Here is a 23,832-nt window from a genome sequence, read left to right as displayed (position 1 = left end):
TCTGCATATTCAAGATCAAATAAAATAAAACAGAAACACAAAACATGATTTTCATAGGGTGTCAGACAATAACATGAAAGTGCAGGGAATCAAGAGCTGTATTCATAAACATTCAGCAGCTCCAGTATTTTACAGGATGCAAATGCGATTTATTTGTGTTCTAGTCTGATATTCAAAACGTTGCTGAGTCATAGACGTACCCCTATGAATTAGATTGAATAAATTATTTCACAATAGTTCCTGAATGCAGCATTTAGTTTAAAGTCACTTTCATCTCTTGCTTTGACCATTTATCTCCCATGCTTTACATCTCAGCACATTAGCATTCAAAGTGTTTTATTAGGTTTGTATTAGTCAGTATGAAATATTTTGCATTACATTTATGCAAAATAGGTTCAACAATCAACAGCTTTGCAGAGGCAATGCTGCAATTTCTCTGCCTGCAGCGTCATCAACATCCTTTTTATTTATTAGATTTTTGATTAAATAGCCTTAAACTCAAAGACCATGATGTAAATAATAAACTAACTATATGAGATGTGTAATGTTAATAACATTAAATGCAAAAGAGAAAATTGTTTATTATTTATTTCTACACGTAATACAAAGTAATTCATCTACACGTCAATGCCACAATATTACGTATAAACTGCAGCATTGCAAGAAATCCCTTCGAAACCACAAAAGACGAAGTTTGGAGAAAATTGTGTGCTTCGATTTTCAGTTTAGGTAGATAGTAACTTAACCGGCAGCATAATTGGTCCAAACGGAGCAATCCCTTACACCGTTCCCTCCCTTTTAATATTGTAACTGGTCCCTTTGAATTGACTTACAATTTGGAACATTTTACCCAGCTACCAACACATTTAATTAATCAATAACACCATAGACATTATGAATTAAAGGTCTTTCCTGCAAGGAGTCTTCCCCTTCTCCTTAAGCTCACAAATGCTGATGGTCTATTTGCCATCACAAACAAACAAAAGAAATATCCAAATACAGTGTTGAGTACTTCTAATAAAGAAGCACTTTTTTGGAAAATTGAAAAAGTTCAGAAACTTCAAAACTAAGTTCAACTCTTATTGTTGTATATCATTCTACCAGCGCCCTTTCAGAGACTGGAAACGACAAATGCACAGATTTCAGGAAAGAAAATGCTGATAACGTGTCTGAAACGTAACACTCTAAAAAACGGTAGGCACAAATAGTGGATTTATCTGCCCAGTAAGGTGGCCAGCAGGGCCATCCGGATGTACATGCCGTTCTCTGCTTGACGGAAATACGCTGCCCTCGGGTCTGTGTCCACTTCCACACTGAGAAAAAAGCACAAAAAGGAGACACGGATAAGTTTCAGCAAGAATCAAGTACTGCATTATATACTACACTACTGCAGTAGCAGTCAGTAATTATTAAAGTGCATTTCAAATGGATTTCTGTCTGAGATCAGTTGCTTTCAAAGAACAAATCAAATCAGATTAAATATCACTTTATCAGATGGAAATTATATTCCCAATCTCCCAGGAAGCCCTTTAACTTCAGCTGCATGGATTAATCGATAAACAGATAGACAGAAAATGTATCTCCCTCTATTTGATAACAAATTATTTGAAGTAAAAAAAATCTAATTAAAATAAAGGTCTGTTAAGTCTCTGTCTGTTGTAGAGTTAGGTAACCAGACGGTGTTTGAGCATATGGTCTGCTCATTAAAGTCCTTCGTTTGCAGTATTATGAACTAGGCCTGTGGCAAAGAATAATACTCCAAATTAAAAAAGAAAAAAATCACTATCAGGAAGTGGTATCCCAAAAATAAATAACAAAAAGACACCCGCAACTACTGCTTATTTTCAAAGATGCCACCAAAAAAAAGGGTGAAGTTCGGAGATGAGAAATCCCAGAGTGACAGCTTCTCAAATGTGAAAATACTTTGCATTCCTCTGTTTTATATATCTTAGTAAACTGAGAGCCTTTGAGCGTAAGATTGGAGTTCGGACAAACAATTTAAAGATGTCACCACGCTCCGAGAGCTTCTGGCGGGCATGTTTCACCATTTTATAGACAAAACAAGTGATTGAGAAATGAACTGGCCGCTGTTATGAAAATGGTTAGTTGCAGCCTGACAACACCACGATTCTCTGGTTTCAGGAGGAATATTATTCCTTTTACACACATTTGCAGCTCTGAATCTTGAATCCAAGTTGACAAAACTAAATGGACGTTGTGGTGAGATTGTTTCCCAGGATGAGCGTTCAGTCTCAAAGTCCTAAAAGTGCCCAGAAAACTGGAAGTCTGAACATCTATACATCTAATGACTGCAGAAATGCTATCTGCCCGGGTAAGATTCATATATGATTGAAAGCTCCAGAACAGCTACAAAAAGGACGTTGTGGTGACTTTCGGGACATCTTGACCTCGACTCCCACCTACCTCTATATTGTCCTTAGATAAAGTTGAACATTTTCCAAAACATCTTAAAACAATTAATGTAGAAAACATTTCCATTTCTTGTGACGGAGTAGGAGGTTTCAGGTTATTGTACAAGAAGGCCTCGTTTCATTGGGTCTTACCTGATTTCATTGACTCTTGGCAGCGGGTGCATCACCACCATCTTCTTCTTGGCTACCGTCATGATGTGAGGCGTGAGGATGAACTGGCCAAAACACTGAGAAACAAAAGACACAGACACATAAGATGACTCTGTTAACGAGTGAAAAGTCTCCAGCTTTGACTTTCTGAAAACATGGAACAACCTTTTGGCCCATCAAAGTATGAAACAGATTTAAAATGTACCAATTATAAAAAAAAAAAGGATTTAGTGTAAAATGACTATTTGAAGGTTTTATTGAATGGCATCTCTTTCTATCTTAATCTGAAGAGACAAAGTACAAGCAGTTGATGAAATGAAACACAAGTTGACTTACATCTCTGTACTCCTCCTCAGATGCGAACCTCTCCTTCTGGATCCTCGTCATGTAGAGGACGTCGGTCTCCGGCAGAGCTTCCTCGATACTTTCAAACTCCTCCTGCAAACAGGTGAAAATACAACATCTTTTAATGCTTTTTTTTAATTGTCAAACTCGGATAATAACACTAAGAAACTTTGAGAAATGACTGTTCAAAAATAAAAGATCTGTATCAGAGTATAGTCTCAAATAGGGCTTGTAATAGTTTCACAGCTGAGTCTCCACCTGTCTGATGCCCTTAGAGGCCACGTAGCTGATGATCTCTGCCGGCATGTGGAGGTCCTTGGGAGCCACGTAGCGCAGCGTGATGCGGTACTGGGTCAGCAGCTTGGCGAGGGAATGAACCGTGCGGCCGTGTTTCAGATCCCCGACCATAGTTATCTGATAGGAAATGACCGGTATAACAAACCACAGATATAAGAAACCAATATAAACATATGGGTTCAAAGTGGTTGTCTACTAAAAACTAAAAGTTGGAAAATTGTCGGCCAATTCCTCACCGTCATGCCGTTGACCGTCCCCAGCTCCTCTCGGATGGTGAAGACGTCCAGCAGCGCCTGGGTGGGATGCTCCCCGACGCCGTCTCCAGCGTTGATCACAGGCTTACGGCAATGACGAGCTGCACTCTGGAGTCACAGAAAGTCAACGCAATTAGAATGTAGTTGGAACTATGCGGCGATAGAAAATTGTATGTATAAAGTATTTGTAAACGCAGTATAGAAATGTGAGTGACATGTATCATTGCGTAGTTTGTCCACCAGAGAGCACTGACAAGTTGGGTTTGGAAGCGCAACATGTTACATCCAGTAAATGTCTTCATAGCAATTATGAAACTATGTTTAGGGTTCCTAATGAGGACATTTTATAATTAAAACAAATAACAGTGGCTGATGCCTCGTTTAGTGTATTTTTAAAACCCTTGACACCAGTTTAATAAAAATCTGAATACTTGCACGTTAACTGTAATAAGAAAATCATTCTTATATTATAGTAAAATTTCATATTAGAGCCAACATATCTAAATGTTTTTAACTACTACGACGGGACCAAAGGTTTTACAAATCCTGAACAAAGTGCTTTTAAAAATATCCCAGAATGTAAAATTTAGATTAAAAAAAAAAAGGTATTATTGCTGTCTTCGGCTACATTAAAACTTTTTGAAAGTACTAAATGTCATATTACATGTTCTTGACACAGTGTCAAAGGCATGTTGAATGGTGCTTTACAAAACGGCCAAGTGAGAGCTGAAACCCACCTCCACGGCTCCAGGCGTTGGGTGTCGGAGCACCAGCACGTCGGCGTAGCAGCTCATGGTCTGGACAGAGTCGGCCAGAGATTCTCCCTTTTGCGTCGACGAGGTGGATTCGCTGAAGTGGACGACCGAGCCGCCGAGACGCTGCATGGCGGCGGCGAAGGAGCTCGAGGTGCGAGTGCTGACCTCGTAGAACATGGACGCCATCACTTTACCCTGGACAGGAAGGAGAGAGGAGCTAGAATTGGTACTGGGCTCGAGACCGACAAAGACTAAACTACTTTCAGGTACGAGTCTGCTTAGTCATATGAGCTGCAATTACGCCAAGAAGTTCCTGGTCATTTTATTCCTGGGAATACTTTTCATCCAACCTGCATAGTATTTTATTGATGCAGGTTGGATTTAATGAATCAAATGCAGAGGAATATCAAACACCGAGCATCCGTCTCCACAGTAAATCGTCTGTCCAGTGTTTGATGGGTATTCACTTGTGCTTGAGAACAAAACCGCCCTGAAACAAATTTAGAAAATAACTTGTTTTTCTCTCATTATCAGCACCGTGGTGCTGTCTGTTCTACTGCTCGCCCTCTCAGCTTGTTTGTGCGATCGAAAGTGAGCGAGAGAACAACTGCAAAATCCAACTATATTTTTGTTGTTTTTGGAAAGAGAGAAATGCCCTCCCCTCGTCCTTAATCAATACAACATTCCTGTTTAATTAATGAAGCAGCTGTGCTGTGTGTGTTTGACCGATCAGCAACAGTACAGGAACTTTCTAAAGGGCCTGAGGTAAAAAAAAAAAAGGGCTGTATAGGAATTAACTGACTTAATAACACTTTTAAAGAATCGCAGGTGCCATTGGTCTTAATGTGCATTACTCGCTTATTTGTCGTTCGTTATGAGCAAAGAGATGAACGCCATGGTGAAGAGGACCTACCTTCAGGAGGTCCAGGCTTCGTTCCTTCTGAACCATCATTCGCAAAGTGTGGGCAACGTTAAAAAGGTGCGAGATCTGAAACAAACAAAATGTACACAAATTGTGAATGGGCATCAACAAGTCTCAAATGTTATACACTGTCTTTTTTCTTTCTTCCAGCATGTGTGTGTGGTGTACCTGCTCTTTGCTGAACTGTCTGACAGACAGGATGTGCTGGCCCACCAGCGGGTGCAGCAGAGGAGAGATCTGGAAGTGGGACATGTGTCCAGCTGGTAGCTGTCCTGTTCCCGACTGAGGGGACAGCAGCCTGGACAGAGGAGGCGGGTGGCTGTAAGCGTCACCGCCGGCGGCTTGTAGCATAACCATCTCTGCAGAGAGCCGGGGACACGATCAGTTAAATACATGAGGAAAGTCAAATGCAGTGCATAAAGGGCAAATATTTTCCTGCTTGTGCACCCGGCATTGTGGGAGTTGTAGTACCTGGGGGAAATCCAGGATCGGAGGAGCGGTGGGTGCGAGGAGGCAGCAGGTAGCGGCTCTCTCCTACCAATCGGCGGGGGCTGGGTGCTCGGGTTCGGACCAGACCTTCCCGGGGAGGAGTAGAACGCGAGTGCTCTGGAGTCTAAAACCACAGGAAATACACAAACTCTGAATAAATCCAGACAATATCCACCTATGTAACGGTGGCAGCGATGAGGAGATATATCACGATGTGCTCATGGTTAGCATACACCTATTATTCTTCAATTTGTATAACGATCATCTTCTTTCATGTATTATTATTTTATCCACTTTTAGTACCCTCGGACATTCTTTGACCGGCTCAGGGGAATGAGTCAAAGCAGCGGGCCACGCCTTGATGTCTTCACCATAACCCGGAGGCACCAACACCTGAGAGGGAGGAAGAGGAAGAAGGACGTGTTTAAAATCATCAATAGACCTACCAACCAATCAAATGACAGAAACATACAAAAATGTTACATGAATTATGTGAGAGTTTATTTTATCATCTAAAGCATCAGCTCATTACACGTACCCGTCTTAAATTTACTACTTTATACAATTCTCAAGTCTATAAACAGAAAATAAGAGAAAAACAAAATGTATATTATATGAAGTCACGAAAAAAATACTAATTCATACTAGTGCCTCAGTTTTATATTTCCAAAACTATTCTATAAATACATTCTTTGACTGTTCTACATTTTAGTTTTGTATTTGTTCTAATCTTTTATATACACATGCAAATTCCTTAGTTTGCGTACATATGTGCCTCAATGTTTATTGCGTTAGGTTACATGGACAACTGTTATTTAATAGAGCATTATGTACCCATTATGAAGAATTTCCACTTTACCAGCTTCTTTGTACTCAACATACACTGAACTTCAGTAGACATGCGCTCTATAATGACCCACAAAGACCAAAAGTGACAAATCCACACGATTGAGCGTGAAATCCACTTAACCATATCCATTTCAAAGCTTTGCATTTTAAGTTTGTATAATTATTATCTTCAGACACAAATGTAACAAACAGTAAAAAATAACCACTCCAATGATGAACATTCACAATTATTCATAAGCGTTGAGTTTAATACAGCCTTTTTGACTTGTGAACACAATAAAACTACAACAAATTAGTGTGAGTGTGTGTGTGCGAGTGCTGACCTGGCCATCGATGTAGGCCACCTCTCCTCGAAGAACCACGCGGCGGACTTTGCCCTTCACCTTCAGACCCTGGAAAGGTGTCCACTTCGACTTAGTGAACTGCATGGCCTGAGGAATAACCCACTCCTGCTCCAAGTCCACCTGAGAGACACAGAAAAGTGATTAAGTAATTAATAAAACACAAGTGTGGGCATTATTTGCCAGATTAAGTATGAAGCATAGATTCCCGTGTGCGTTTTTTGCCTCCAAAGCAGAGCAAAATACTCTCACTCTCTCAATGTATGCGTACCTCCACATAGGTGTTTTCCTGTACAGGGAGGTTGAAGATCCTGCGTGGATTGTCATGAAGACGCCTGATGATGTCATCCAGAGTAAGACGGCCATCGCTGACGGCGGTCAGCAGCAGCGGCAGCATCGTCTCGAGGCCGGGGTAACCCGGAGGAGGACTATCTCCGCTCTTCTCCTCAACAGAGTGGGGAGCTGACGACACAGATCATGTTCACGAGGAAAACATTAGCTCTCCTCCTCGGTTGTGAATCATTAATAATACTGACGTGCCGTCACTGACCGTGGTCTGTGGCAAAGCAGTCGATGATGTCCATGTTTTCCCAGAGAGCCTCCATGTCCTCGCGTGTTCCCAGCATGGGTCGGACCTGCGCTCGTCCGCTGCCGATCTCCAACATGTTTTCCTCGCAAAGGAAGAGGTGATGAGGAGCCACCTCGCATGTGACCTGGATGCCCCTCTGCTTCGCTGCTCTGATGATCATGATCTGAAAAAGATGAAAGTTGTAGAGTTTAATAATATGTCATGAGGACAATTTCAATAGAGCTTACATTTTGGTAAATGCGCCAAGACTAGAAGTTTGATTCATTCTCAATATTTTCACCGTATTATCAAAAAAACAGAAGAAAGAAAAAAGGATCTTTCTGGATTCATTTTCTCCTCTGCCTGGCACTACTAGGCAAAGTTCAACCAAATTCTTGACAGTTTGACTTCTTGAAATGAAAAATCTGATGTATAATAAAATGAAAAAACAGTATCTAACCTCTTCCTTGGAGGCCACGTGGCAGACGTGGACTGGCCGTTGGTAGAGTTGGGCCACCAGGAGGATTGCGGCCACCGTCTGCTTCTCAGCGTGCGCAACGATGGGCATCTGCTTGGGCCACTTCTCAAAGTGCTTCATACAGAACCAGACACATGGTTTAGAGAGCAAGGGGGTTTAATGAATCACATTTTAATGTCCACTAAATGAAAAATGCTTGCAAAAGCTTTGCCCCAGAAGCAAATTACTTTATTTCAACAAGACTGAAAATGACTAAAAATAAAAAAAACTGTTTATGAGATTGAAGAAATATATTTAGGTGAACATTATAACAACAAAACATAAAATAAGTACTTATACATAACAAGCCAAGCCAAAATCTTGTCACTTTTTTCCGTTCCTTACAGTTTTAATAGTCCCACTATAAAACAATAACAGAACGTTTAAGACACATTTAGCACTGGTTTAAATTGCATAAAATGGAGTTTAACTAATGTGGTTTGTTAAAGGAATTAAGAGCTTAAAAATACACATTCCCCAAATATCTCAGGTTTTGCCCTTATTCCTAAAAAAGGTACATTCATGTTAATGTAGTTGGTTTCGACCTACCTCCATCCAAAGAGATACGTTGTCCATCTTGAGGGTGGAGTACGTGTCGTTCAGGTACATCTTCAGGCCGACAGCCTGGCTAGCGATGGACGGCAGGACGGCGGCGTTGTCTGAAGCGGCGCCCAAATACAGAGCGTAGTCACACCTGCATCCCGCTTTGGCCAGCTGATGATATAATGTTGCACAGGATTTATTTCCTTCATTTTGATGCCTGTTAACACGGATTAAATATTTGGAGACTAACCACAGTGACAAGAAATCTCTGACATTGGATTAACCATTCAACGGGGCCATGATCAGATGTCTGCATGGACCCTCTGCGACCAGAGCGTCGACACCCAACTCCACTCATCCTCTCACAGTCTGGACCGGACGAATGAGTCACGATGTAACCGACAGAGACAAACGAGAAAGCAAAGCTTGGCGTACCTTCTGAACCAGGGCCAGGGTGCTGGCGTCAGTGATGGCGGGGGAAGTATTGGGCATCGCACACACCATGGTGACTCCTCCTGCCAGAGCAGCTGCTGTCCCAGAGGAGAAGTCCTCCTTGTGTGTGGCTCCAGGCTCCCGCAGGTGAACATGCACATCGATCAGACCTAAGGATCAATCGCAGAAAAAAACAACAGCAATTATTTACATAGTTCTTAAACAAACACCATGTACAATGGCACGTACCCAAAATATTATATTCATGAATATTATGCTGGTTTTGATCACATAAGGGGTAACCTGGTTATTTATATTCCTGGGTTATTGCAATAGTATCACAGTTTCTGGAACCAGGAAATGATGTTTAAATGCACAAAACAGAAAGTGGATACTTCAAAATATATAAAACCATCCAGGAAATTAAAGAGTGTATAAACACACAAATCGATTATAATAATAACAAAAAACTTAAGATACAAAGTAGAGCAAATAATTAAGTGTCAATCAAGTTTCTTTTAAATTAATTTTTACCAGTTAGTATTATATTATTATCTCCCGCTGCTCCTACCAGGCTACTGTTTATTGTTCAAAACAATATTAACATAAGCTCATTATTCAACATAATATTAGAAGACCGTTGTGTGAAAGGTTATCTTTTTTTGTAATGGTTTTCTGGAAGACAATTAAAAAGAAAAAAAATGTGTTTTTGTGTTCCTTCTCAAAGCGCCGAGGCAGTCAGAATAGAGCAACACAAATGAATCAAATCAAATTGTTTGGCTGGTTGCTGCGACTCACCAGGCAGACGGACCAGCGTCTGGGATGTCATGCTGTCGATGTGTGTTTTCACTGGTGGAGACGGACCGACCTGATGAAGAGCCTGAAAACACATCAACACTCAAGTTAACATCCAACGAAAAGCTTCATATTACTCCTAAAAGAACCGCAACAACACTATATGTGACCTGGACAAAGAGCTTGGTGCACTTGATGTCGATGATGAGCGGGACAGAGTAGTCGATGGCCATGCGCCTCGTCCTGTAGCCCTTGCTGACAAAGGAGGAGAGCCTGCGGCCTCCACTGTTCCTCATGGAGAGATTGATGACCAGATCGAAGTGGTTCTCCTCCAAGTAGTCCATGATGCTGCGCTGCTTCTCTTTGGTGGGACACTCGCTGTCGTCCTCCTCAAAAGGCCAGTCCACTGCTTTCACCTGACACAGGAAACCAGAAGGATTCATTTCATTTTGTGACTGGTCAGGATAGAATTGCTCAATTTATCTGTAACATTAGCACATTCATACGTTGGGGCATAACATGGCCTTTGTTATAGTCAGAATATTTTACCTCGAGTATGATGCATTTTGCTTGACTTCTTATTGACTTTAAGTCTTTGAAACACATGATTCTTGTCACATGACACCTTTTTACATGTACCGACAATTACAAGATTAAAGTTATTTTAGTCTTAGTATAAAATGTATTTTTCATCTGTCGATAAAATTAATCTTGATTCCTTGACTAAATAGTAGATCTTTCTGCCGTTAAATAATGAAATCCAAAAATATGAAACAGGCTCAGTTACCTTGACTCCATGTTCAGTGTAGAAGTCTGCAGTGCCCAGACTGGCGTAGAGGTCATAACCCAAAGACTCCAGAGCCTGCACGGTGGGCAGCAGCTCACTCTTGTTCTGTACGCACACAAAACCATTTTATGGTTTATTTGAGTAAAAAATGTTGATTTTCTGGTCAAAGACAAAGCATTAAAGTATTTTTTAATCAAACACACACAATCATGTGATCGAGAAAGAAAAAAAAAGGCTCCAATGTATCTCGACATGGCCTTGAAATGTACTTCAAGACTGTATTTTCTTCCACTAAGATGCATAATGTAAACTGCCAGGTGGCTCAGCTGAACACAACATGCACATCTAACCAGCTCTTGGCTTCGATACATTTATCTGCTTTTCATTGAAGATTTCTTTTGCATTTTATGCCATTATTTGATTGCGACAAAAGGAAATGGTCCATCCAGCCAGGTATCAAACCGGAGCTCGATGCTCAGGGCATCTGTGCCCACGTGGTGTGCGCTCTAACCAGTTTAAAGTTGATGCTAGTACCTTATAGCTGCCGATGGAAAGCAGGATGTTCTTTTTGGGGATCTTGAAGCCCGTGGAGAGCATGGCTTTGAGGTAAGCCTCGTACCGGTTCTCCCCAAAACAGGCCACCTCGCCAGTGCTGGTCATCTCCACCCCGAGCACCACGTCGGCTCCGGCCAGGCGAGAGAACGAAAACTGGGGAACCTGGAGGATAATGTGACACGTAGTGAGAAAAGAGATGACACGCAGCGAGGTGGAAATGAGAGTTGACGGGTGTTTCCTCAGACAAGGTAAAAACATAGAAGCTGATATGCAGCCACAAGTGACTTAGTTTACCTTCACGCCGACAATCCCTTTCCCTCTCATGAGGCCCAAAGGCTCCACGTCCTTCCCCACAATGGTCTGTGTTGCCATGGCAACGAGGTCCACGCCCAGTGTCTTTGATACGAAGGGGAAGGAGCGGGAGACTCGGACGTTGCACTCGATCACCTTCAATTGGTCATCCTGGGAGGGGGGGGAGAGACCAGCATGAGATCATTGTTGTTCACCGTTTTCCTCCTAAGCACAGAGTGTCTGCTAAATGAGGTTCGTTAGCTACCAAAAGCACAAACCAAAAAGACGTTTTTGTGTCTGATTCATGTCAACGTGGCGCGACCTCCGGAAGGATTCTCACCTTGGCGATCAGCTGCAAGTTGAACGGTCCAGTGACCTGCAGCTCCTGGCCAATGGCGTGGACGATCATCTTGATCCTCTCCATCGTCTTCTGATTGAGATCCTGCGGTGGAGTCATCAGCGTGGCGTCACCGGAGTGAACGCCGGCGTTCTCCACGTGTTCAGACACCGCGATGGCCATCACGACGCCGTCACACGCGACCGCGTCTACGTCAATCTCCTGGAAATTGCGCGAATGACACACAGCCCGTAAAGAACTGACTTCTCACAAGCTCAAGATCAATTACTTTTTAATCTGGTCCAACCTTGGCCTCCTGTATGAATTTGGAGATCACAACCGGGTGTTCCTTGGACACAGCCACAGCGTCGGTCAGGTATTTCTCGAGGTCGCCGTCACTGTAGGCGACGTTCATGGCCGCTCCGCTGAGAACGTAGGAAGGACGGACCAGGCAGGGATAACCCACGGTCTCACAAAACTTCATAGCAGACTGAAGAAAAGAAAAAAAACACACGGGGAAATAGGCATGACGACTTTATGTACACGGTATGCAGAAAAATACGGCCGACAATGCAAAGTAAATATATTAAAACAGGTTGTACCTTAGTGTCGGAGAGCTCCTTCCACAGGGGCTGGCTGATTCCGATGGTGTCCAGCAGTCGGGAGAACTTGAACCTGTTCTCAGCCGAGTCGATGAACTCGGGTGAGGTTCCCAAGATGCGGCACTGCTGACGGTGCAGCGACATGGCGATGTTGTTGGGCAGCTGGCCTCCCATGGAGAGGATCACTCCCTCCGGGTTTTCGAGCTCATAGATGTCCATCACCACCTGAGATATGTCCCGAACACTTATTAGCCTTGTTTATAACCCATAATGTATTTTCAGTATGGTTAAATATATGAAGTGTAATGAAGTTTTAAAATTGTGTCTTAAAATAGTTTCATCACCATTAAAAAACACATTTCTGGTATCAGTTTTTAATTAGTGGGAACATCTTACCTCAAAGGAGATCTCATCAAAGTAGAGGCGGTCACACATGTCGTAGTCTGTACTGACCGTCTCTGGGTTGTAGTTCACCATGATAGTTTTATAGCCCATCTGCAATAAACGAGACAACTAAATGTTATTAAATACAATTTATTAATGTTATGTGGCTGCAAGCCAGATGAAATGGTTACGCATTCACTTGTTTTTCAGAAAATAAAGTAAAGAAATCTGAAGCTAAACTGGTCAATTTACAAAAAGTAAGTTACCATACCAGGTAAAAATCCAACAGACAGGATTGATTATTGATTAAGGGTCAAAATGCTGGAACAACAGCTGTCATCAGCTAGCAATTAGAGCCTAAAAACGACCTTTCGCATCCATTTCAGTCCTTTACGTGCCCCTCAACTGGGACTCACCTTTCTGAGCTCTGTGATGCACCCGACGGCGCACCAGTCAAACTCCACGCTGCTGCCGATGCGGTACACGCCGGAGCCGATCACCATGACGTGCTGATCGTTGAAGGCCAGATCGTCCTCTGTGCCGTGGTAGGTCAGGTACAGGTAGTTTGTGAAGGCGGGCCATTCGGCCGCCACCGTGTCGATCTGCTTCACTACGGGTAGGATGGACCAATCGTGACGCAGCTTTCTTACGACAAGCTCTGTGCTGTACGAGGGGGGAAAAAAACACAGAATATGTTGATCAAGAGGAAATAAGGACAATAAAAAAAGAAGATATTACAGATATCAGACCAGCAATGTTAGTATAAATGAGAACAATAATTCAATATATATTTAACTAATATTTTTTTTTCAGTCTGGCTTTTTAGCACTTGCCTTAAAATGGTGAGCATCTTGAGCACTGTCTCATCTTTCCCACCCACCTCTGTACAGCTTGTGCGATCTGTTTGTCTGAGAATCCCAGCTGCTTGGCCTTTCGCATCACCTCTGGAGGCATGGCGCTCTCATCCTGGGAGGAAGAACAATAAATACAAACGACTCAAGAGAAGACAGAACCGGGTGACATTTTCCCCCACATCGGTTACCGCTCATCAAATGTACCTGGTTGTACGTCTCCAGCAGCTTCTCGTGGTCAGCAATGTTCTTCATCTTGTGCAGGAACCAGCGGTCGATCTTGGTGAGGTCATACAGGCGGTCCACCGTGTAGCCGGCTCTGAGCGCCGACGCCAAGACAAAGATGCGCTTGTCTGTAGGAGTCTGCAATTCCTGGTGAGCAAAAGGAGGCATGCGCTTTAGAGTGCAGGTTTGGTGAAAAAGACGCTGAGGGTGTTGACGTAAAGGCAGTCGATTGAAGCAATAAACTCCTCAGTTGCTGCTATAGTGACGGAGAACGTTGCAAAATCTGTTCTTCTTTTTGTACCCAGCGCTGTCATTTGACGTGATAGTGATGTAGTGGGTGTGAGGAAGAACTACAAACTAATTCTGCTTGTAGTTTCCCGCCAGATGCTGCTCAAGAAAGAAAAAGGTCCTTGTTCTCTTCTTTTGTATTGCAGATTAACGACAACAGCGTAAAAAGGAGACAGAGAGGCATGAGCAGTTGCAAAAGACCACGGGCGTCAGCGCAATGCATCCTGGTAACTGTAGGCACTGATGGTACGGCTCTGCGACTCAGCTCTCTCAGTCAATGTGGCGCGCTGTGAGGTTTTTATTCGCTTCAATTGAATACATTCATCTACATAAAAAGGTGGGGAATTTTCCATTGAACAATGTTTCTTCAAAATGCAAACCAACGAGTATTTATAACATGGATTCTTCAGACCGTTTTTGCCCGACTTCTGCCATGACACACGAGTGATGATCGAGTAGTCGATTCAATAGCATGTGAATAATGGACACTGAGCAACTCACCATGGGTTGAAAGACCTAAGGATTATAGGCAACACAATAATAAAAACTAACAAATTAGGAAGCATGAACTGTTTTTGTACCTTCTCAGAAACAGGCTTGATGGTGTGGTCAAAGCCAACACAGTTCTCGTCCACCATCCTCAGCGCTTTCTGGAAGGCCTCCTCAAAGCTGCGGCCGATAGCCATCACCTCACCTGGCGAGACAAAGTGCTGATGAAGATCTACTCATCGTCACTGTTCTGTGTAAAAGTGCATTCATAAACAGCAGAGTGAGAGTAAGATCTCGTCTTTCCAGTCCGGAAGCAGAGATTTCATCAAGGCAGAAACGTGTTAAAAGTGTTAATAAGATTCCTGTTCTCTTACCAACACTCTTCATAGAGCTGCCAATCAGGGTGGAAACCCTGAGGAACTTGCTGAGATCCCAGCGAGGCACCTTCACCACACAGTAATCCAAACTAGGCTCAAAGTTTGCCGTTGTTGAGTTGGTAACAGAGTTCCTACAGAAAATACATTCACAGATTTGTTATTACTGAATCACAAAATTCGCAAAAGTTATGGAGGGATTTGAATGCAATCCAGAATAGTAAAAAATAATTTAAAAGTAAATAATTAATAGCAGGGCTACAATGCTAACACCATGTCTGAATTTGAGAAGAAACACATTTCCTGCCAAATACTAAACACAAATTTCCAAACAGGAAAGCGTCATTTTGTTGTAGCTTTTAACACACACTTCTGCAGAGCTCCATCATCATCCCTAGTCTGAGAGGATTGCTGTGTTATTATATAGTGCGGATTCATTGGGATGTAACACACGTACTTGAGCTGTGGCAGAGGGATCCCCAGGCCCAGTTTAGCCGCGACATAAGCCAGAGGATAACCCGTCGCCTTACTGGCCAGGGCCGAGCTGCGCGACAGACGGGCATTCACCTCGATGATGTAGTACTGCAAAACATCATAACACAGAAGTTATAAGAGAATATCTGTGTGTGTGTTTGCACTTCTGACCAAGTAGCATGTGTGTATTGGTGTACGTATGAACACTTCATTTATAAATGCTGTGTGCATGTGTACCTGTTCAGACTCTGGGTTAAGAGCGTACTGGATGTTGCACTCTCCTACGATGCCGAGGTGCCTGATGACTTTGATGGCCGTGTTCCTCAGCATGTTGTATTCGTGGTCGTTAAGCGTCTGACTGGGCGCCACCACGATGGATTCTCCAGTATGAATGCCCAGGGGGTCAATATTTTCCATATTACACACCTGAACAAGAGGAAACGGAGACTTAGTATACTGACTAGTATCATAAAATGAAATAGTGACATTAATGTACAAAACAGCTCTTTGAAGTTATAAATAGAAAAAAAAAAATATTACACATCAAATACAGTGTCTTTTTTTAGTTTCTTTTATCGTAGGATCCTGTATGTGTCTTACTTACTTTAATTTATTTTTAAAAACTAGGATTTTGGGACTTTACAATGTCCTGGAGTTATTGGAAATGTTCACATCACACAAGTAGTACTCCAGTATCCCACGTAGCAACCACTGGAATCTAATTCTACAGATACTATTAATACTAATAACATTAGGTGTAGCCTGATCTCTATCTGAAGTTGTGCATAAATACAGGGTGAATATACAAAAATAATAACAGCATCTAAATTTAAACCGTCAAAGTTCTAAATGAAGCTTCAAACTATTCGGTACGGCCCTATAACCAAGTCATATATCTAATTTAGCAATTAACCTGCGCCTGGGAATGCAGCCTGGGCATCAACCGTACAAAGCCTCTACCAAAACATAATGTGTCTCCTCTGTACTCACAGTTATACAGTTGTCATAGGCATCCCGGACCACCTCGTACTCAATCTCCTTCCAGCCTTTTAGGGATTTGTCCACGAGCACTTGGACAGTGTGGGCGAAGGCTGATGTCACCAGAGAGATGAGCTCCTCTCTATTGTTGGCAAAGCCCGAGCCCAGACCACCAAGAGCAAAAGCGGCGCGCACCAGGACCGGGTAGCCGAGGCGTTCTGCAGCTGCCACTGCCTTTAAAGACATAAAATGAGAGGATGCATTGAGATGTGAGAACTGAAAGGCGTGTCTTGAAGGAACGGATGTACCGTCTCCTCACCTGCTCAACCGACAGTGCTGCTTCACTGGGTGCAACATGTTCATTGATCTCTTCCATCTTCTCCACAAAGATCTTCCGGTCCTCAGTCATCTCAATGGATGCCACAGGTGTTCCCAAAACCCGAACTTTGTACTTCTCCAGGACGCCTAGCTTAGTGAGCTCCACGCCGCAGTTTAGAGCCGTCTGACCGCCGAAGGTCAGCAGCACGCCGTCTGGACGCTCATTCTTTATCACCTGTGAGTGGAAAAATGGGATGACATGAACCATTGATACCACATAAAAGCAAGTGCTGCAAGAAAAAAAAATCGGGAATCAAAGTTAAAGAAAAAGTAATTCACATCCTTTTTTTGTTGTACCAACTACTATTAAAAAAATACGTCTAAGAATTTCAACACATCGTATCCTTCATGGGCTTTTACACACATTCCCTCATCAGTTACCACATTAAGTCAAAATAGTTGATTCGTTATATTAAGTTTCTCAAGAGGGGACAGTCCTCTTAGTGGAGCTCAATACAAAATCGCAACCTTTATAATGTTTTTTGCACGTAAGCTAGCCCACCTAAATATCATTTTTAGTGAACTTAGCTGGAAAAAAAATAAAAGAGAGTTCATCTGTACCTGAGTGACATACTCCGCCGTGATGGGCAGAAAGTAGACTTTGTCAGCCAGGCCCTTGGAGGTCTGGACAGTGGCAATGTTTGGGTTGATCAGCACAGTCTGGATATTCTCTTCCTTAAGAGCTTTAATAGCCTGGAAAATGAGACAAAACAACATCAGATGGAATAATAAGCCTGCCAGCCACATAAACTCCTAAAGAAGGCATTTCTGACTGACCTGTGAGCCAGAGTAGTCAAACTCCCCGGCCTGGCCGATGGATAGTCCGCCAGAGCCCAGGATGAGGACCTTCCTGGGTCTTAATACCTCCCCAGGATTCGGGTTACCCGGGTAGGTGAGGTGGTCCATGAGACGTTGCTTCACTGGACACAATCACACACAAGCGTTTGGATTTTGTTGCTCCAATTAATAGAATTACTGTAATGCACTTTATTTGTGAAGTGAGAGAATTAGAAAGGTCTCTACGAGGTACTTTAAAAACAAAGAAACTGTTGTTACCCGATGTGGTGGCCTTGCCCTCCTTGTGGTCTTTCACGGTGTCGAGGAAGACATCGAACAGGCCGACCAGGTCAGTGGGACCGGCCATGTGCTCTGGGTGGAACTGAACACTAAAGAGGGGGGCAAAGCATCACAGAAGGCTTGATCACATCGTTTACTCATTCACATACGAGGCACCAGGTTACTGTGTCGTTACCTGAACAGGGGTTTTGTGTTGTGCACGATGCCCTCATTGGTCTGATCATTGGCGTTTGTGAAGAGGACGTCCCAATCTTTCGGCAAGGTGCTGGGGTCGACGGCAAAGCCGTGGTTTTGACTGGTGATGAAGCATCGGTCCGTTCCCTTATGGATGCACGGCTGGTTATGGCCACGATTACCGTACCTAAGAGACAAGAGAAATACTAATCAAACCAACCGTGCGGACTCATTTTCATTTTGAGGAGCCGACAGACATGTTAGTTGGATAATGCAGTCTAGTATCTGATCTGGTTGTTGTTGTCCACCTTTAATACAAAGGATACGATTGACGCCCCTACTGTAGTTACATAAGACCTTAACCTGAAGAAATGCAAATGGCTATATTTGTGGTAGTAGCTGTAATTGTTTTTTTATGCTGAGTTTTAATTAAGATATTCGATGATTTAATGCCATAACAGGCTACAAAAGCTTCACATTTGGGTTGTGAAATGTGAATCTTATTTACATAACATATCATCCATCCAAAACCTAAAATAAAATTAAGCAAATATTGGTGAAATGATACATTCTTTGAGTTTGTTTTTTCTTTTGAAATGCATTTATGCAACCCAAAGCAATATTTTGGCACCATCCTAATGCATTGTGGGAGTTATATTGCTTTTAATAGTTCAAATGTCACAAGAATAAAAAAGTAAGAGATGCAATTCTGTCATTCTATCAAACCAAAAAAAAGTTAGTTCACTGGATTTCTTTGTTGAATCCAGTGAACTAATAATACCTTTTATTTTTAAAAGTCATGTCCTGGAAATCAAAGTCATCAAAATCATTTAAATTTCAAGGCAAAGATATTTTACTAGGTGATGACATAAACACAATGCAATTCAGCAACAACAAAAAAGCACAATTCAACACATTTAGCTGACCCAAATGTAAATCTAGGTCCATTTCAAACGGGGCCTTTCGACTATTAAGTCCAGGTGAAGAGACATATACGGTACCTGCTTCTTACAAGGAAGCCCTGTGAACTATCTATAAACTCAATATCAATGCTATCCCACAAAACCCTCGTCATTCAAGATGCCAACAACATTTCAGAGGGCCGATGGGAAAATCTGCTGCCCGCCGTGACCTTCACAGTGAGCCTGATAAAGCGGACCGTCGGGGGAGTCTCACACATGTTGCTGTGGAGTTCTACAGTGGGGATCCGGCCAGCTTGTTTGTTTAGCTTTTTCTCATAACAAGACTAGTCAGGAGAGACCAGACTGCTGAGAACAGCAAAAATCTGCAGTTAAAATCACAACTCTCCAAAGAAAACCACAGATAGTGCAAACGGGTTTTTGACGAGGTTCCCTGGTTCAGGTCACTGAGGGCACATTTCTGTCTCTGTCCTGCTCCAGAAATCTTTTATAAACTTGGCAAGAGACCGACTGAGCTCCTGGATTGAGTGCATACCCGTAGTAAGCTCTAAATAAACTCAAATTTGACGCTTATGGCTCATTGAACCAATTCATTTATTGACGGATTGACTCTGCACTGTTCGAGAGCTTCATGAATTGCAGCAAAATTGTAATGAGATCAAAAAAAAAGAAACTGTTTTTCAACTCGTAACTACATACATCTTGGTATTTACAGTCCAAAATTTAAAATCTTGTTTCAAATTTGTTTGATGAAACTGAGCAAAATGCACAACTGCAGTAGACTGTGGAATATGAGGTACTAACTTCATCTTGAAGGTCTTCGCTCCAATGACTAAGGAGAGCAGCTGGTGTCCGAGGCAAATGCCGAAAAGCGGCTTGGGCTGTTCCTCGCAGACCACCTTCCTCACGTTGTTGATGGTGGTCTGACAGAACTCAGGGTCCCCGGGGCCGTTACTGATGAACAAACCATCAAAATCTAGAAAAAGAAAAAACATAAATAACACCAGAGTTACCCCTGAGGGTTGGACATGGTGGAAAAAAATTGCAATGGCAATGATAGACAATACACAAATGTACAATAAAAGAATAAAACAAGTATATTATTAAAGTGCCATGTGTATGTTAGAGAAAAAGATGTGTGTGCACAGTACTGGGATGGGTGGTTGTGAGAGTCAGACGGCCCCTGAGAACCCATTCATGTCTGACACTGAAGTCCAAAGTACTGACCTGTGCTGTCCAGCGGGTGGTCCCAGGGTACGACGGTAACACAGGCGCCCCTCTGAGCCAGGCAGCGGATCTGGTTGTATTTGATGCCACAATCCACCACTGTGATTCGCAAACTACCGCTGGGGTTGAATACTTTGGGCTCCTGGACGCGAACAAAAGAGAAGTAATGAGATACATTGCTCTGGGGTCAGAACAAGGTCTGTTTGCGGTATTATTGCCATGTATTAAAACAAGAACAATCCAATTAATACTTTTGATTTCTTTACTTCCAGCCTGTGTGATCGTTTTTCTACACACATTTTAGAGAACTTAATGGTCATATGAAGACAGAAACACAGCACAGAATTTAGTATTTAGTTATTGGGCTTAATAAGTTAAACGTTTTTAACCATCTGGGTTTGTTACCTTCATGGAGACTTCCTGAACCAGGTTCCTCTTGTCTGGGTTATCAAAGGGAATACTGTCCTCTGGAGTCCCGTCCACAACCAGCTTCCCCAACATGGTCCCTTTCTCTCTGATTTTTTTGGTCAGACGGCGGGTGTCGATGCCTGGAGATCGTGGAAACGACAGATAATCAAAATTTGTAGTTGAGGTCTTGTGTTTTTAAATTTAAAATATTGCAAACATCGCCAATTGTTTCCCCTCAAATCATGCATTTAATTCTGCATTCATTTATTAGAATTAGTCCATTTAGATTTTGGTTTCCTGACCTTGTACTCCAGGGATCCCTTGCTCTTTGAGCCACTGGTCCAGTGACTTGACTGAACTCCAGTGACTGGGACTCTCCGACAGCTCTCCGATAAGCAGAGCTGCAGCGTGGATCTTTGACGACTCAAACCACTGAGCAAGACAACAAGAGTACATGAAAAAATGTCACTAAGTGGCTTTGGTAGGAGGAGAAACAACAGTGTGATCACAGACAAAAGTTAGATCCCGATTCCCAGTTTTGATTCTAACACTCGAGCGACTTATTGTTGCCCACCTGGCTGAGTCCAAACTCTCCCTCTGCGTCCTGCGGGACACCATAGTTGCCCACCAGAGGGTAAGTGAGGGTCAGCAGCTGGCAGCGGTAGGAAGGGTCAGTAAGAGCCTCGGGGTAGCCCACCATACCCGTCTGAAACACTGCACACACAAAACATTCGGTTAGACCTGAGTGGCTCTTAAATAAGGAACACAAAGGGAATTTGCAAGTCACTGACACCAGAATTATGAGTAAATCCTAAATCCTTTACTCAAAACAAACAGAATTAAAAGCCATATGTTAGTTTGCTGATGAGTCTTGATTCAGGTTTACGGGCATTAATAAATAGGGATGCACCAATCCCACTGTGTGGAAGTGACAAGGATCATTATCAGACTTCTTGACTTAAACATTGCCTTCTTCAGTTTGTAAAAAAGTATTGTGGGGAAAAAAAATAAAAGGAATTCAAATTCCAATGTATAATGTAGATAGTATATCCACAATAATTTAATAGTTCGGCCCTTTGTCAACATTCACGATGCAGCCTTTTTGAGTTAGTTATTATGCATTATGGCACACACACACACACACACGCGAGGGACTCTACTACTACTACAACTAAACCACCGGCGCAGATGCCAGGCTGTTGTGTGCGTTGGACAACTATATCACTTTAATGCTGCCCATCCGACAAGTACATGCGTCACACAGCGACGTTTGGCCGTGTATCAAACATTGCCTCATCTTTGATTCGGCACGCCTGCCCCACGTTGCACTGCATTTACTCCAGCGCGGTTCACCTTTTCAAACAGTAGTTCCCGTCGGACCATCTTTACGGAAAGATGCCACAGGTGGTAGAATAGCAAGTAGAGCCTTGGACATTTAACTTTGACTGATGGTTTTTTTTTTTTGTAAATTACATTTTACAAGAAGAGGGGACATGTCGAGTGACGTGTGCATGACTATTTCACAACTGTATCTAACAACGTGGAACTGGCAGATGTTGAATGTGAGAGTTTGGCTATGGCGACACGTTTCTGTGAGGAGCGGGGAAAGTAACGTTGAGCTACTCATTGGGAAGGGGGTTTGGCGCTTTGCAACTCCGACCAGCAGCCCCTCCACTCGTGGCACATTATGTGCAAACACAGAACCGACCATCTCATTTGAAGTCAGCTATGCGAGCGCATCTACGGAGGTGGCTATGTATGAGCTAGCTGAAAGCAGCAGTAACGTTACACGTAACGTTTATAAATGAAGTTATGAATTAGCTTGAAAAGGACGTACCAACTTCTCCCGAAACTGACACATCTGCGCCAAAAAGGAGCCCTTTGAACGTGGTCCCGTCCTCTAGAATCAAGGTTGCCATCTTTGACATGTTTCCCCCAGAGAGCTAATGCTAACCAGCGTGACCGGAAAATTGATGGATGTTTTAGAGTAGTGATGAGCCCCAGGTCTCCACGTGAAACTCACGCCGCGCGAAGAGGCAAGAGGAGACTCCAAATAACTACCGATTTAGACCAAATTTGACCGCCAAAGCAGACGTATGTTGTCGTATTCTTGAATTTGGTTAAAATGCGTGAAGAATTTGCAAAAAAGCGAGTTTATTGAGCTATTTTGCCGATTAGTCGACCGGGACGGTCAATGAAAAGTGTTCCACACGCGCCGCCAGCAGTGTGGAAGTCGGCCTGTTTCTGGGACCGGCAGGTTTGACGTAGCACGCACTGCATTTCCGCCGTGAAATTTCAAAATAAAAGCCGGATGATTGAGCGATTGATTGATAGAGACAGATGGATATTTTAATTGGACGTACATTATATTATCTCAACACTCCGACTGCACAGCCAAGTGCCCCCTCTCTTCTCACCTGGAGTGGAGGCGATGATCTCGCGAACGCAGAAAAACCCTAGTTCTGGAGAAGCGTTAATATAATGTAATGTAATACTGCAATGAGCAGAGAAAGAAAAACTGCCCCGAGCATGAATGAGTACCTGAGGAGGTGATCAGCTGATAGTGGGGCTTCTTTCAGGGTTTGCAGGTGGGTAAGAATTTTACCTTCCACCCGGCTTAAAGGAAACTGCAACCTTCTCATGAAAGCCTTCACCAGACGTAAAATATACTGAGCATTGTTTCAATGAATTGAAATTGTTGTATGTGATTTCAAGATTCAAGATGTTTTTACTGTCATATGCACAGATAACTGACAGTTATTCTGCACAATGAAAAGCTAATTTTTGCTTGGTCCTTCTAACACAGAATTACAATAAAAAAATAAGGCACAAAATATAAAAGATATAACAGTATTGTACAAAAATATGATAATAGTTTTACTATGATAAATATGATAGTTTATAATCTTAATTCTATGATAAATATGATAAAATATGATATGATGATAATAATAATAATAGTATTTCTCATTGTATCTTCATACACTATGCATTGTATACTTCATATTTTTGTTTCTTACTGTTTAATTGTTTTTAATTGTGTTTTTATTACTGTTCTACTGTTAATTTATGTTACTTACTTATCTTTGAATAAGGGCTGCTGTAATCCCATAATTTCCCCACTGAGGGACTAATAAAGGACTATCTTATCTTATTTTATTGCTACAACATTGCTATAATGTCCAAGTATGGTCATGACATGAAGTCCCAGCAGCCTTTCACACTTCAGTGATGTGTGTGCATTTTAGAGGGGTGAGCTGGTGATGTGTGTGTTTTGGGAGTGGGGAGGAAATGAGCTGGAGCTGTTCACCAGTCTGATGGCCT

General features: G+C 42.5%; 1 protein-coding gene across 1 annotated transcript; it reads right to left on the bottom strand.

Moving 5' to 3' along the window:
• Positions 1 to 598: 598 nt before the first annotated feature.
• On the bottom strand, positions 599 to 22,734 carry cad (carbamoyl-phosphate synthetase 2, aspartate transcarbamylase, and dihydroorotase). The gene is made up of 44 exons (XM_068576816.1): positions 22,346 to 22,734; positions 21,083 to 21,222; positions 20,811 to 20,940; positions 20,506 to 20,648; positions 20,101 to 20,242; positions 19,678 to 19,849; positions 17,955 to 18,140; positions 17,759 to 17,868; positions 17,480 to 17,622; positions 17,264 to 17,395; positions 16,644 to 16,877; positions 16,337 to 16,558; positions 15,584 to 15,772; positions 15,330 to 15,454; positions 14,873 to 15,006; positions 14,591 to 14,703; positions 13,704 to 13,868; positions 13,526 to 13,611; positions 13,062 to 13,308; positions 12,658 to 12,756; positions 12,262 to 12,486; positions 11,967 to 12,149; positions 11,663 to 11,881; positions 11,326 to 11,493; positions 11,011 to 11,193; positions 10,477 to 10,581; positions 9,860 to 10,105; positions 9,693 to 9,774; positions 8,898 to 9,064; positions 8,469 to 8,633; positions 7,863 to 7,994; positions 7,385 to 7,586; positions 7,106 to 7,296; positions 6,817 to 6,957; positions 5,948 to 6,037; positions 5,627 to 5,768; positions 5,324 to 5,514; positions 5,147 to 5,221; positions 4,216 to 4,428; positions 3,461 to 3,586; positions 3,186 to 3,341; positions 2,919 to 3,020; positions 2,565 to 2,659; positions 599 to 1,313 (listed from the first exon to the last, which is right to left on the bottom strand). Exons 1-44 carry the CDS (start codon positions 22,434 to 22,436, stop codon positions 1,214 to 1,216), a joined length of 6,702 nt encoding a protein of 2,233 aa, XP_068432917.1. The 5' UTR covers positions 22,437 to 22,734; the 3' UTR covers positions 599 to 1,213.
• Positions 22,735 to 23,832: the final 1,098 nt, after the last annotated feature.

This window comes from Clinocottus analis, unplaced genomic scaffold (assembly GCF_023055335.1).
Source record: "Clinocottus analis isolate CAN_PGR_092001 unplaced genomic scaffold, fCliAna1.0.p SCAF_15, whole genome shotgun sequence".
Classification (NCBI taxonomy): Eukaryota; Metazoa; Chordata; class Actinopteri; order Perciformes; family Cottidae; genus Clinocottus; species Clinocottus analis.
The sequence above is the reverse complement of the archived record's forward strand: the minus strand, read 5'-3'. Positions and strand labels throughout refer to the sequence as shown.